This window comes from Notechis scutatus, chromosome 2, assembly GCF_049901735.1.
Source record: "Notechis scutatus isolate UNSWTSFEM ecotype Mainland chromosome 2, rNotScu1.2, whole genome shotgun sequence".
Classification (NCBI taxonomy): domain Eukaryota; kingdom Metazoa; phylum Chordata; class Lepidosauria; order Squamata; family Elapidae; genus Notechis; species Notechis scutatus.
In genome coordinates, this window is record NC_142010.1 from 149051154 (window position 1) to 149067201 (window position 16048).

General features: G+C 38.6%; 1 protein-coding gene across 1 annotated transcript in view; it reads left to right on the forward strand.

The window, feature by feature from the left end:
• The window catches only part of PTPN18 (protein tyrosine phosphatase non-receptor type 18), a 50920-nt gene extending 35912 nt beyond the window's left edge, over positions 1-15008 (forward strand). The window contains exons 11-17 of the mRNA XM_026684152.2: positions 3170-3259; positions 6920-6999; positions 7890-8230; positions 10069-10151; positions 10962-10989; positions 12591-12689; positions 13847-15008. Of these exons, the coding sequence (XP_026539937.1) occupies positions 3170-3259; positions 6920-6999; positions 7890-8230; positions 10069-10151; positions 10962-10989; positions 12591-12689; positions 13847-13914 (789 nt within the window). The 3' untranslated portion in view covers positions 13915-15008. The remainder of the gene's footprint in view (positions 1-3169; positions 3260-6919; positions 7000-7889; positions 8231-10068; positions 10152-10961; positions 10990-12590; positions 12690-13846) is intronic.
• The last annotated feature ends 1040 nt before the right edge of the window (positions 15009-16048 follow it).

The window sequence follows — 16048 nt, forward strand, 5'->3', positions numbered from 1 at the left end:
TACATCTAAAAAATATCCAAGTTACCCAGGAGCTTGCTCTTCCTGAGACCATCATCTGTGAACTATCCTTAAATATCACAATTCGATTCTTACTATGTTACAGAGCACCTGATTATAACATCGAACATGTAAACAAACTAAATACACTACTAACATGGGCAGCATCCTGCCCACATGCTTTTATCTTTCTTGGTGACTTCAATCTACCTCATATTGACTGGACCCTAAATGAATGTACAACTGAAACCATACACGCAACCTTCTACAATGCTATTACAAATCTGGGACTGGAACAACTAGTAACCAACACTAGACTAAACAACTGCCTCGATCTCATCTTCTGCAATAGTTTGAATTTAATTTATGGAATACAAACTATAGAACCCTTTTCCAGCAGTGACCACAATATGATAGACTTTTGTCTCAACATACGCCCACACAAAAATCACCACAATGACGTAATCCCCAATTATAACTTCAAAAAAGGCAACTATGATCTTATAAACAACGATCTCTCATCCCTTGATTGGCAATCTCTATTCATTGGATGCAATACTGTTGAAGACCATTACAACATATTTTTACTTGAAGTCAAAAGAGTCATCAAAATATATGTACCAACAACAACTCCCAAAACAAAACAAAAAAACAGATTACCCATAACAATAAGGAAACTTCAATCCAAAAAGAGATCACTCTGGCGGAAAAACAAATCTGGTCACGTTGCCAATTTCAAAAGCCGATACAAAAATTTATGCCACCAGATAAAGACCAAATGCACCAATTATCACATTAAACAAGAGGAAAACCTTCTAAGCACCAATTCCACCCGTGCTTTTTACAATTTTGTAAACAACAAACTAAAAGACTCAAGGTCCATCCCACCCCTGATAGGACCTAATGGTAAAGACTGCAACGACGACACCATTAAAGCCAACATCTTTAACACATTCTTCGGCTCAGTATTTGTAAACAGCAATGGATCATGCCCAGTATTTCCTAGTCGAACCACAGATAACTATAATGATCTAATACATATCGATTTTACAGAAGACAATGTTGAAAAAGCACTACGCAATCTAAAACCATCTCTATCTATTGGACCGGATGGAATATGTGCCTACTTCTTAAAAAAGCTATCCACTGCCTTAGCTAAACCTCTAAGCATAATCTTTGAAAAATCTTTCAGGACCAGCTCCTTGCCAAAACTATGGTCACAAGCCAGGGTCATCCCCATCTTCAAAAAGGGAGACTCCAGTCTAGTTGAAAATTACAGACCAATCTCTTTATGCTGCGTCACCTGTAAAGTCATGGAATCAATTATTAACCAATCCATCATCCTCCACTTAGAGACTAACAACCTACTTTCCAATAAACAATTTGGTTTCAGAAAAAAACTATCCTGTAATCTGCAACTCTTACACTGCAAAAACATATGGACGACACAACTCGATCAGGGCAATAGACTTCTGTAAAGCCTTTGATTCAGTGGTACACGACAAACTACTCCTAAAAATAAAATCCTATGGTATCTCTGGACAACTGCATAACTGGATAGAAGCATTCCTGTCAAACAGACAACAAATGGTCAAAATTGGGAGTGTCCTATCAAATTCTGTACCTGTCAACAGTGGTGTCCCCCAAGGCAGTGTTCTAGGACCAACTCTCTTCATACTCTACATAAATGACCTCTGTGATCATATTAAGAGCAACTGCGTTCTTCTCGCTGATGATGTAAAGCTGTTCAATACCACAGACAATACTGCTACCCTTCAAAAAGATCTTGACTATGTATCAGAATGGTCAAACAAATGGCAACTTCAAATCTCAACAAATAAATGCTCTGTCTTACATATTGGCAAAAAAAATCAGAAAATAAAATACAAGCTGAATAGTCAAGATCTTGTTGATGATCCAAGCTCTGTAAAGGACCTTGGAATACTCATCTCTAATGATCTAAGTGCTAGAGCCCACTGCAACTACATAGCCAAAAAGGCATTAAGAGTTGTTAACCTAATCCTACATAGCTTTTTCTCTGGTAATATCACACTACTAACTAGAGCATACAAAACATTTGCTAGACCAATACTCGAATACAGCTCATCAGTCTGGAACCCACATTACGTATCTGATATTAGCACAATTGAGAAAGTCCAGAAATATTTCACAAGAAGAGTTCTCCACTCCTCTACTCGTTGTAGAATACCTTATGCCACCAGACTTGAAATTCTAGAATTAGAAAACCTTGAATTACATAGTCCTCGGTCTGATTTAAGTATGGTATATAAAATCATACATTGCAATGTCCTTCCTGTCAATGAATACTTCAGCTTCAACCATAACAACACAAGAGCACACAATAGATACAAACTCAAGGTTAACCACACCAAACTTGATTGCAGGAAATACGACTTCAGCAACAGAGTGATCAATGTCTGGAATACTCTACCCGACTCTGTAGTTTCTTCCCCAAACCCCAAAAACTTTAACCTTAGACTGTCTACTATTGACCTCACCCCTTTCCTAAGAGGTCTCTAGGGGCGTGCATAAGCGCACCAACGTGCCTACCGTCCCTGTCCTATTGTTTCTTTTATTTTCTTTTATTTTTCTTATATGTACCCATTTCATGTATTCATAACTATGTATACACATATACTTATTATCTTGTAAACAATTGACAAATCAAATCAAATAAATAAATAAATAAATGATCAAAATTCGGGAGCTGGACAACTGGCACGCATTCATGACTTGTGATAGTTGTACTGGGGTCATGTGATCACATTTTGTGACCTTCCCAGCTGGCTTCTGACAAGCAAAGTCAATGGAGGAAGCCAGATTCACTTAACAACTTCATGATTCACTTTACAACTGTGACAAAAAAGATCATGGGGCAAAAAATCACTTAACAACTGTCTTGCTTTGCAATGAAAATGTTGGGCTCCATTGTGGTTGTTAAGTGGAGGACTATCTGTACACAAATCCACCTCCTTCCTAGAGGGCAGCAAAGAGCTAGCCTTTTTGGTGTTTTCTTGCTGTCATTTAATGGTTGCCTAGTTTGCAGCCTAGATACAATAGGCCTACCTGCATGAACAAACTACGGTATATAAGCTTATAGTTTACAAACTATAGGTTTCTCACACATCTGTGTCACATCTTTTCTTGTCAGGAACAGTATGAATTTGTGTATCGTGCAGTCACTGAAATGTTCCGGGATGCCCTGGCTATTTCCTGCCCAAATTATGAAAATCTCAAAGAGGTAAGAGATGGAACCAAACAAGCTTTTTCCACAGAGGGCGTGATAGCTTCCCTGTTCTATGAAAAATGGAGGGTTTTTTCCCCCTTAGGCTTGACAGTTATAAGGCCATTTTGCTTTCTTGAAGCAACCTTATAAGAACTACTTTGAAATACTTGGTTTAATGCAGGCAAAAATTAAATCCAGTTACTGTATTGTTCATTGTATTTTATGTGTTTAGTATAAGACATGACAATTTATTCCCACGAGGCTCAGGAATTAGATTTAGATTTCCCTCTCATTCATATGAACGTATTAATCCCCATAATTGTCTTTCATTTCCCAAATGTTTACTGTGGCTTCTAAGGCTAGGTCCTTTGTATTTAGTGAGGTTAATTCTGTGCTCAGCATGCAAAGATGAAAAAAATCCTCCTATCTTGTGATTCAAGGTAGAAGCTCCCATTTTATCGCTGCAGTGATGCTGAGAAAGGAAGATTTAATTTTTTTTAAATTGTATTTTCTCTACCCAATGCTACTGTTATTTCTGCAAATAGGGGGGAAATGCCACTATATAAGTATTCACCCTGGCAGGATGAAAAAAGCTGTGAGTTATTTCCGTATTGGAGAATCTAAAACCTATCGTCTTTCCCTGCCCTGCCCCAATTGGTTCCTCTTTCCCCCCTAAAAAGAAATAAAAATATTCATCACCGACAGAAAAAGCGCTGTTTCCATTTTAACTTCCCAGAAAGTTAAACATCATGAAGGTGGTGGGCATGGCTGGCTGAAGCAATGCTCAGCAGGGAGCCTGTGGGTTCTACTGTGAGATGTTTAAAAAGAAAAGGAAAAAAAGATGGCTTGGCAGTTGCTACAGTCCTTTGAGGGGACTATGGTCTCACTTCAGCCAAAAGTAGATTTCTGTGTAAGTTATTCTTTATTTGTTACAGTAATATCCTGTACTACTTCCCTCCCTCCCTCCCTCCCTCCCTCTCTCTCTCTCTCTCTGACTCTCCTTCTCTTTCTCTCTCTTTCTCTTTCTGTCTCTTTCTATCTCTTTCTCTTTCTGTCTATCTTTCTGTCTCTCTCTCTTTCCCTTTCCCTTTCTGTCTCTCTCTCTCTCTTTCTCTTTCTGTCTATTTCTCTTTGTTACTCTCTCTCTCTTCCCCCCCTCACACACACACCACTCATACCCCCTCACATATCTCACACACACCCTGGAGCAAAAAGGAACAATTCATAACAGAATAATGCATTAAATAACTTAAAATATTTAAATTGATTATTTAATAAATGAATAAACCCTTACATAATAGTATGTATTTTTCTAAATGTCTCTGCAAGGCAGCTCCCAGGCACACAAAGCTGGAAACTTTGGAAAATGCTCTTGTGTGAACTTGCGGCCTCCAAAAAACAGCAGGAAAGCACACCTCATTCTTGTGTGCTTTTGGGAGGCTCCAGAGGCCGCACGAGGGTAGGCCCCTCTCACACAACAAAAATCTGGAGGCCTGGCATACCACCCAAAATACCATGATGTGTCATAGCCCTAGTAAGCTTCCATGGTTGAGAATGGAGGTGAACCTCGGCCTCTCTGGTCACAGTCCACCATTGCATGGGAAATAACTTGAACAGGCTATCAGTGATCCTCATTTTTGCTTTCATTTCACTCTCATCATAAATTCCCCTTTCACACCCACAAATGCCTTCTACTATGGATTTTGAGATGACTCCTTTCTCCAGAGGTTTGCCAAAGAAAGTTTAAATTATTATCATTGACATGGTGTCAACTATAAAACCTGTATACAAAATGCCCAAGGCTCATGATTTAATTGGAGTAACTGCCGGAACCCTGATACATGGCTTCATGGTCGGAAGCATTTCCTCTGTAGCCCAGATGCCAAACTTGACATGAAGCTGGTAATCTCTGCCCCTGAACATTTCGTCCTGTGGGCTTCGAGTGCAGAAAGGGATGGGAGGACACGCTTGTGCAGATATGGCAGTTTGAGAGCCCAATGCACACACACCCCATTTGTTTCCTTTCTTAGGATGGTATCTTGCAGGTGGGCAGGAAGGAAAGAGATATCTGATCAGCTTTTTGAATCTTTTCTACCACAATCTTCTTTTACTCAAAGAAAACTTTCTTCCACCCATTCTATCTTGTTGGCTTGGAATCTAGAGACATTCTCACAATGGTTGGTCCTTTTACAGGACACAGGTCTCTGTCCTAGAAGAATTGCAAATCCAATAGTGCACATTCATGCAAAAGTTATTTGTTATTACAGAAGCTTGGGCTGTTTCAGAATAATTCAATTATTTTTCTCTGTGTGTATCTCTGAAATGAATCATGGCAATTTGGTAGTGGTAATATTTTCTTTCTTCCGCTTTTCTCATATGCCATCAGATCCTATACGCTGCTTTCCACAGAAACCCAAATTTAAGCATCCACTTATATGGAAATCCACTTTGGAGCAGGATATAGCTAGACCAGTCTCTTAAAACTGTATACATATTGGCTTTGATGTTCTTATTCATGCGCCTATCAGAATAGAATCCTGAGTTCCAGAGATATTTTAAGGACCAATTATTTATTTATTTTTATCCTGCCTTTATTATTTTTACAAATAATTCAAGGCACTTAACATATCTAATGCACCTTTCTCTTCCTGTGGTTCACACAACCACCTGCATGGTGGGTTGGGCTAAGAGCCCAAGGTCACTGAGCTGGCTTTCATGCCTAAGGCAGGACATGAACTCAGGGTCTTCTGTAGAGGTGGTATTCAGCAGGTTCCGACCAGTTCTGGAGAACTGGTAGCGGAAATTTTGAGTAGTTCGGAGAACCGGCAAATACCACCTCTGACTGGAGATTTTACAGTATCCTTCCCCTTCCCACCAAGCCACCCCCACAGAACCGGTAGTAAAAAAATTTGAATCCCACCACTACTCTTCTGCTTTTAATCTGGTGCCTTAACTGCTAGACCAGGGGTGTCAAACTCAATTTCATTGAGGGCCACATTAGGGTTGTGTTTGACCTCGGGGGCTGAGGTGCACATGGCCAGCTCGACGTCACTCCTGTTGGGGACGCCAATACTGGCCTGAGTGCTCTGCCAGCAAAAATGGGCTCCCAAGCTCTGTTTTCGGCTGCAACGGCCTCCTGCAACCACTGTGAGTGAAAATAGAGCACAGGAGGACCGCACACAGCCCTCCCAAGCTCCGTTTTCACTGGCAGAGGCACCGCGGGCCGGTCTTTTGCTGTTTCCAGGGCAGCCCTGTTGGCCAGCTCTAAGCACCCCGCCGGCCAGATTTGACACCCCTGGGTTAGACCAAACTGGATCTTTATTTGAAGTTTTCCTTTTGACTGTTTTATTGAAAAAAAATTATTATTTATTATTTTAATGTTAATTATTTTAATTTTTATTGCAAAAATTAAATACAAGCTACTATATGGTAGACAAAATACAAAAAGCTAAGCTCAGGAAAAGGAAACTTTTCAAAAAGCAATGAAGCACAGGATAGATTTTAATAAAGAACAGTAATTCAAGGAAGAATTCTAGTTGCTCTTTTCTCTCTTTGGCATGGAGAGGGCTACTTCAGGGTTAATCTGGCTTATGGTAAATTTCCTGCTACAGGAAGTTCAAACAGCTGTCCTCACCTAAAACATTTTTCACTTCCCTTCTCTTTGGTTTTGCACAGAATCGTCTTCCCCTTTATGACGACGCCCTCTCCCTCCGGCAATCGGCTGCTCCCTTGCTGAAGCGAAGCTCTATCCTCCGGTAAGGACGGCTTAGAGTCAGGGCCTTGGCAGTGGGACATGGTCAGCCCTAGAAGAGCAGAGCCTTTTCTGTAATGACCCCTTGTGGGAAAAGCCAGGGGTGTGTGGATGTTAAGGAGGGAGTGAAAACCCTTCTAATAAGACTGATGCATACTTGTGTATGTTATATTTTGTAGGGGTTGATTTAATAATTGTGCTTGTATTGTTTTGTTGTTTTGCCTTGTAAACGTTTGTGTTGAGTTTTAAATCATCTTGGACGTATGGAGGAAGATAGTGTCTTTTACTGGTGTGAGTAAATAGAATAAATAAATACAAAAAGTAACAACTGCCACTGTAGTCAGGAAAGAAACGGAACATGATTGAAAAGCAATGAAGTTCTTTCTGGCATCATCTCCCAATTATCAGCATGAGGCCTGGACATCTCAGAAAGACATATGTGGAAAATGTTCAGCTGGGCAGGAAAAGAATTGGATCATGTACCATTGTACATCACAAAGCATATCTCCTTCTAATTCTTCAATTGTGACAAATTTCACTATGCTGAAATCCTGATAGGTGATATTTATTTATTGATTGATTTGATTTGATTTGTCAATCGCTTACAAGATAATAGATATAAGTATAAACATGAGTCAGAATACAGGAAATGGGTACAAATAAATGGGGCCAATAGGACAGGGACGGGAGGCACGATGGTGCACTTATGCATGCCCTTACAGACCTCCTAGGAATGGGGTGAGGTCAATAGTGGATAGTTTGACGTTCAAGGAGTGGGGGTTTGAGGATGTAACAACCGAGTCATGTAGTGCATTCTAGGCATTGACCACTCTGGTCAATGCCTGGAATTTCATTTTGGCCTTTTTTGTTTGTTTGTTTGTTTTTCTGATCTAGGAGCATCTCAGTGCCTGCTGATCCAACACCAGCACCACTTCCTGAACAGCCAAGAAAACTTGTCAAGAATATGGGTGACACTTACGCTGTTGTGAACAAACTCCGGCGAAATGCAGCAGGAGCTTCTTCTGTTCCCCCTGCCAGTGAGAACAAGTCCATTGGAGAGGCACAGGTTTATGCTGCGGTGAAGCCCTGCAACAGCACTGTGGCTGACTTTCCATCAATAGACCCCAGTGCCTTTGTGGGAGTTCAGGCCAGTCACTCTCTGCCTGGAAGTCCTGTACACAGGGCATCTCTGAATGCAGCTTGTGAAAATGCCCATCTTAGTTCATCCCTGACAGGTGATGTGTGAGATTAACTGGATATATAAATGCAGAAATGTACATTTTAGATTGGGTTTATTCATTTTGCTAAGCTAAAGAATTCGTACTTTTACATACTGTATGTTTAGATGTAGATTGTTTAAACAAAGGGATTTTTTTAAACTAAAGCAGAATCCATATTACAAATTCAGCTGTAAACCACTGTTGATAAATCATGATGCTGAGGTTCATATAGCATGCTAGGAGCTAAATTATTTTGACTTATAGCAGTACTTTAACTTAGCCAATATAAAGTCTGTGACTTTGGCTAAGGATTTTGTGTGCATGCATGTCTGTGCGCATGCCTGCACACACATTGTCTTAAGCAATAGCAAGCAAATCACATGTAATAAGAATAGGCATAATTTAAAAGTACAATTCAAAGAGAAAAGAATTATAGATGCTTGGAAACCATACGATTTGCAAAATAGTTCCAGAAAATTTGAACTGATTAATCAAAGCTCTCTTTTGTCTCTCGACTCCCCCTAAACCAATTAATACAAATGTGGACCAAAAGGTGCATCTCCTCAGTCCATTAATGTAATTCAGGTGTGTTCCAATATTATCCATTAATGACTTTGGGTCCACATAATCCTCCTTCACCTGAAAGAAGAATCCACAATTGTTGATGGCTTGATCAATTTTAAATACTGTGTGCCGCTTTTTAGCTGTGTATAGCTAAAAAAGAGTATGTAATTTTGACAAGTAATAATAACCTAAAGTCATACTGACAATCCTTTAAGGCTCAGTTATGGCAGTAATGAAACAAAAAAAAGTCCAAGTCATATGAGTTAATGTTCCAAATGAATATAGCCATTTAAGGCTATGTGTTATGTGAACCCAGATCTTGTGATAAGGAAACTGTTCTTTATGGTTTGTCATATGGTTTTAACCCAAATAATTTGGATTGCACAATATACCACAGCTAAACAGGCCATAGGTTAACTTTTTGTGTGAAGTTAATTTTAGTATTTATGTAGCTATCAAAACTCATCATAAACTTTATTCTTATATCAACCTTGCGAAAGCTATCATATCATATTTCACTGAAGGTACAAAATATAGATGTGCTAAAAGATTGCTATCTGATCCAAAGCCATTATAACTGGAATCCTGAAAATGCCTATCTTGAACTCTTGGCATTTACCTTTAAGTAAGCATATGTGAACTGTTTGTCAATTAATAGCTGAATAGCTTTTTGAACTGGGTTTGCATTTGTATTTAGCCATAATGAGATTGTGCTTGATTTTGGCTTAATCTGATGTGGGAACCCAGACACTATAGGTCGCAATATATGGCTTATGGGATATCGTGGTCTGAACAAGTACATAAGGCCTTCTACAATTAACCAAGCCACAATGGATGTGTGAACTTAATCGTAAATAGGTCCTAAACTGTATTACATTTTCTTGACTGTGCTAAATTAGCTCTAACCCACTGAGGATTACAAAATGAAAGTTTAGGGAAAAATCTCTTTGTAACTCTAAAAATGAATGGAATGTCAGATTTTGACTTTTCTGACCATTTGCAATATTTATTAGAATTTAAGAAAACACCAATGGGAGTCTAGCATTACTGGGTATAGATTTTACTTTTAGTAAAGACAATGAAAATATCAATAATAAAATATGAAATGGCTTAGATCTCATTGTTTATTAAGATCTCAGTAGTGTAACTGCAAGGTTTTTTTTTTTTTTTGACAAACTGGAATTACATAGAGAAAACCTTGGGATGGTTAGATTGGGGTTTTCGGGGTTCTTTAGTCTTATAATCTGAATAAAAATAGTTTTCTCCCCCCCTGACATCTCTTCTTTCAGGAGAGCCCAGTTCTGGAGTTGCTTCCTCTCCATCTCATACAAATGGACTTGGGAAAACCCTTCTCAGGAATCTGATGCCCCCAGTATGTAGACTGATTTTTTTTCTTTGTTTCCCAAGCCCTACCTATAGATGCCATAATATACAAATCCCATTTATTAGTTTTTAAAAGAACCCATCTTTAGCCCTTCTAGAAGTTGAGTAGCCATTATTCTGCCTATTTGGTAAGGATGGTCTATTTCTGCTTTTCAGTGAATACTTATTTATACACTGCCTGGAAAAGATACAGTAGTTCTTTTCTTATGAAAAAGGAAACTTTTTCATCATTCTCTTGCGAGTAATGATTTTTGCCCCATAAAAACTAAACCAGAAATCTAGGATGTTGATATAGCTAGGCAGTAATCATGTTTCATGACTCCTAACCAACCTTTTCAAACAGGTGGGCAATGACCAAGGCAAATTCATGCTCAGCTTTGGCTTAATTCACATTGAGCCAAAGAGATGAAAGTAAATTTCTCTTTCCGCTTGAGTATTGTATTACTTGTTGTTGGCACACACATCATGCATAACTTGGTTACTAAATTAATCCACTTCCTAGGTTTGCACGATGCACTGAACCAAAAACCCAACAAAAGAATCTTAATTTGTACAAGCCCCTAATGATGATTTATCATGTTTTGTGAGTGAAGTTAATGACCAGACAAGCAAGCAGTGTAAGCACAACTGCTATGTAGGTAGCAGGGGTGTTTGAAGAACATCCAGAATAATGGATGCAACATCCAGCTAAATGAGCTTCAATTTTGTAATTCACAGATATTGTAGGACTCACTTTTTCTTGGGACAAAATGAAAAGTTCTTTTTATTCAATTTTATTTTTTCACCTTCTTCTTCTTAGGCTTTTATCTCCTCATCTGGAAAAAAAGGTAAGAACAAATGGGCTTATATAGGATTCACCTTCTATCTGGAAGTGAGCAACAACAAGCCAACTTAGGGCTGTTGCCAAGAAAATTACGAAGAGGGAACCATTGAGTCAAGCTCAAAAAAGTATATTGATTTATCAAATTTATATAAGAGAAGCTCACAGTCTATTGAATATAAAGCTTCATTCTGCCTAACTTTATGTTAAAAGATAATTACCTTATATTTATTAGAATTTTATGCTGCCCTTTATTACTTGATAAATAATTCAAAGCTGTGGAAATACCTAATACTACTTCTTCCTCCTGTTTTCCTCACAACTACTCTGTGAGGTGGGTTGGTCTAAGAGAGAGTGACTAGCCCAAAGTCACCCAGCTGGCTTTTGCCTAAGGCAGGACTAGAACTCACACTCTTCTAGATTCTCTCCTGATCCCTTAACTGCCACACCAAACAGGCTCTCTATAGTCATGTATCTATATCTTTTCCAGCTAACTCACTTCAGTCATCCTTGGTGTTCTCTGGGCTTGGTTGTGTGTCTTTGTAGATGTTTCATTATCCACTCATGCATTGATGATGTTACCTAGTTGGGGTAATGAAAGTCCTTTCAATCCAGAGCTACAACTATTCTCCTTTGCTGGTAACTCACTTCAGTAACAGAGATGGCCTTTGCTGTGATTCAAAGATGGGGAAGATTCAAAGCTGTGATCTTTTAGGTATTGCTGAGCCAACTCTTGCATTCCTTTGCCGTATTGCGAGTAGTAAATCAACAACATGTCAAAGCCATGTTACCCCCTTTTGATATATAGTACCCATTTACAAGAATGATCTCTACTGAGGCATCAGAGAGTTCTTACTCTTCAGGATAGTTTGAGCCCAAAATGTATGTTGTTAAGTGAGAAATTTGTTAAATGAGTTTTGCCCGATTTTATGACTTTTCTTACCACACTTGTTAAGGGAATCATTGCAGTTGTTTAATTAGCAACAAGGTTGTTAAGTGAATCTGGCTTCTCCATTGACTTTGCTTGTCAGAAAATTGCAAAAGGCAATCATGTGACTGCAGGGTACCGCAACCGTCATAAATGTGAGCCAGTTGTTAAGCATCTGAATGCAAATCACATGACCATGGGGATGCTGCAACAGCCCTAAGTGTGAAAAGTTACTTTTTTCAGTGCTGTTGTAACTTTGAAAAGTCAACTAAATGAACTGTTGTAAGTTGAAGACTACCTGTATTATCACATTTGTGTGTCACTTCAAAACTGGACAGCTTTAAATCTCCCAATGACAGTCCTCAGGATGACCTTAAAATAGTTAGGAGTGTGCAAAATGTTTTGTTTTGAAACATTTGGAGTACAAATGTGATGCAGCTAATATAACCCATAGCCAGTTGCACTGCTTAATTTTTAACTATTTTACATTTAGCCAAGGCATCACCACACCAAAAAACTTTAAATGGAAACCGTTTTCCCTTTTTTAAAACACCCCTTTTATGACACTTGAATCAGGTTCAGAAGTGAGGCTCTCTTAGCTTTCTGGCTCTAGCAGAATGTTTGCTTGTTTCTTGCACTCAATTGGCAAGTGTCAGAAAATCACTTTTGTCCCTGAACAGTATCATCATTGTCTCGGACTGTCCCTGTGCAAACGTATGAAGATGTGGCCGACACCTCACTCAGGACTTGCCCAAATACTGCAGGGTCTTCTGTCATGGGTGAGTAAGGAGATCTTTAAGTCATTGTGACACTTTAGGATGACACTTTAGGATGGGGAGCATTTTTCAGTATTTGAAATTGAATACACATAACCTTTAATTGTAACTAAATCTTGACTCAACTAAACAGCAATTTTCTGCATCAACAGTGAACTATTTATATCATTTATGTTTTTAATGCTAAAGAAGAAAATATTGTTTGGAGGAATATTCTAGGCAAGATGAGCCAACAGTACAACTTTTCAGGCTGTATGGTCCTCATTACATCTGATAGAAACAAAACACCCCAATGCACAATAAAAATATACAAATTGTCCAGCAAGGAGCTGGTAGTATCAGTTTGGGAATATCTTTTTTTCTCAGGATCTTAACACTTCCATCATTTCTTCACTATATCAAAGAATTCTACAGGATTTAAAATCCCCATGGAAATGTGGCATGGCCTGAATCAAGTAGTTTATGCTAAAAACCCATTATTTAGCTGAAATAGTTCGCCGTAGAAGAATGCCCCAAAATTCCAGTACAGTGATGTCAGAGAACAGTTACCAGTTAAAGGAAGCATTTTGCTGCTGTCACTTTAGGTAAAAGTGGTGCTAGTTACTGTATTTGTCAGTTTTTCAGTTGGCACATTGCATGTTGAATGACTTTATTTGTGGAGAAATAAAACTTTAAATAGTGTTACTTGTTCACTCAGAGTCCCCCTATATGTCAATAGTACTAACATGAAGCTCTCACATTCAGTAACAAAGAGATGCAACTATTCAGAAAATTTGAAAGAGGGCAAAGATTTCTGTCAGTATCTACTTGGGCTGTTCAGTCCTTAAAAGAGGGAAAGATGTTTTGGTGCACACGCTCACATAGCACTTTCAGTAACCCTTTAAAAAAGTTGCATCTTTCCCTGCATTGCTGCCTTACAATTCTAGGAAAGAGACAGCTGCTTTAATGAGACGCTGACAAGTGCTATACGAATGTCCCTCCATGTACTGCACAGGACTTATGTCTTGTATTTTCCGCAACATACTGATAAAATGACAATTAAAATAAAATGCACTGTGTACTGAGCTATGTAAGGAAAAGGTCAGGTGGGCAAAATCCTCGGAAAAAAAACAACCAAAGCTCTCAGTATGGTGTCTAACGCCTTTCCTATTCTCCCATAGGATTTAACATCCGGATCGGTAAGCCAAAAGGACCAAGAGATCCTCCTGCTGAGTGGAGCAGGGTATAGGCTGCACTTCTGAAAAAGGACACTCAATTTTAACAGCAGGGAGGAAAGAAGGCTGCTGCTTCTGCCAAACAGAAGCACTGAATGCTAGATGCTGACCTCCTTCATAAGGAGCAACTACGCAAAAACAGCATGTTTTTCTAATCACAAAGAGGACAACTACTATCAGCACCTAAAGCTCAGGACATCCTAAGACCAAATCCTCGTTAGAACTTATTTTGACACGAACTTTTCTTTACCAGGTCTTTTTTGGTGGGAGCCAAGAGTGTGGCTGGCTTGGAGATTTTCAGCAATAATCGTTTAGACCCAATACTGGGTATAATCATGCAAGGGAAATTCAGAAGAGTTAGCCAAATAAACAAAATATATGGATGTTAATATATTCTCAAGTTGCAGCCACTGAAGTAAGGGTAATCCTTATCAGATACTACTTATTGTGTTTGAGCATTCATGTTGTTTGAAGATTTTGATTTATATAGGATATGAGCCTAACCCGGGGCCAACACTTGGATGGTCTCACTTTCTTTGTATTTGTATTTGAAGATAAGCCCACCAGTCTACTCGTAGCTCTTGTTCTTGCAGCTCCTGTATTGTTTTTAAGTTTCCGTGTGTATCCAGTAAGTCTTTATACTTTAACATTTTGTTCAGCTCTAAATTATTTGGGTGGATCGTCGCTTCCATTGTAGATAGCCAGATTGGGATTTTTATAGTGTTTCTTTTTAACTTTGATCCAGTTGTATATCAGTGAATCTCTAATCAGATGTCTGTGGAAATATTTTGGTTGGTGGGTCCTGTGTCCCAAAGAAAGGCACGCCATCCTCTCTGAAGATCATGACCTTCTATAGCTAATATTCTTTTATTCTTTAAATTAATCCAATCTTTTAGCCAAACTAATGTTGCTGCACTATAATATAATTCCCAATTTGGCAATCCAAAGCCTCCTGTGCTCTTCATATCTTGTAGTAGTTTCATTTTTATTCTGGGGTTTTTTACCCTGCCAAATAAATTTTGCTGTCATTTTATTAAGATTATCAAAAAAAGGTCTTTTCTAATTTAACTGCAATGGTTTGGAATAGATAAAGAAATTTTGGTAATATAGACATTTTTATGGCTGCTATTCTTCCTAGTAATGATAGTTGCATTTTCGTCCATAATTCTAAGTCTTTTTTTGTTTGTTGTAATAGCTTATTATAATTATTCTCCTTTATCGCCGATGGTCCCACTTTCTAATGAAAAGCATAGAAAAAAGAAACCAGAGCTAAGAGAAAATGCTTGTACGAAAGTTCAATGCTGAAGAAAGGGTACCTCTCGTACAATTATGCACTTCCAAATAATTGCATCAGAATGGGTTTGGTTAATTCAATCTTCAGAAGAAACGTATTTTGCATGACCTATATGGATAGATAACTAGACTATTTGGAAAGGAATCTCTAATTCATTCTCCCACATGTTCCTCTTCAACATAACTTCTAATGTAACTCAGACAACCTGATAATGTTAAATGATCGTGCTGCATTTTAGCTACGTCTGTTGTAAACCTAGACAGTGTGGATTAGTTAGTTAACTACAGCCTAGTGAACTACAACCTAGACATTTGGAGTGGGCTCAAACAGACACATCTAGCAAAGCAAAAATAACAGAGCAGGTGAGGAACGTTTCCTGCCCCATTTTGTTATCTCTTTATTAGTCCTATTTATATGCTTAGGTAGCATTACTACCATAGACATCAAAAGAGGAAGTTGTAGAAAAATTGCAAGCATGAAATAATAAAAATCAATTGGGAGGGCTGAGAAAGCACTAGAGTCACGCAGTGCTATGGTAAATTACAATGAATGTGTCCTCCATCATTTTGAGTCTTTAACAACTGCTATTTGACTGTCTTCTTTGCTGCTAATGTAGCTTTCAAAATCAATTCCCCATAGACATCTTTAGAACTGGACAGCCAGCTCCAATGTTACCCAGTATGCTTCTGCTTTATACATGTTAGCCAGGAAGGCCAACCAGTCAGAACAAGGAAATGCAAAATCCCCCTTTGTGCTGGACAAACATTATGAGTTCCATGTCAGAATGGGGAAGTCCTGGAATGAGTGAGAACATGACATGAACCAAAAAGATGATCACTCCTAGAACAGGCAGA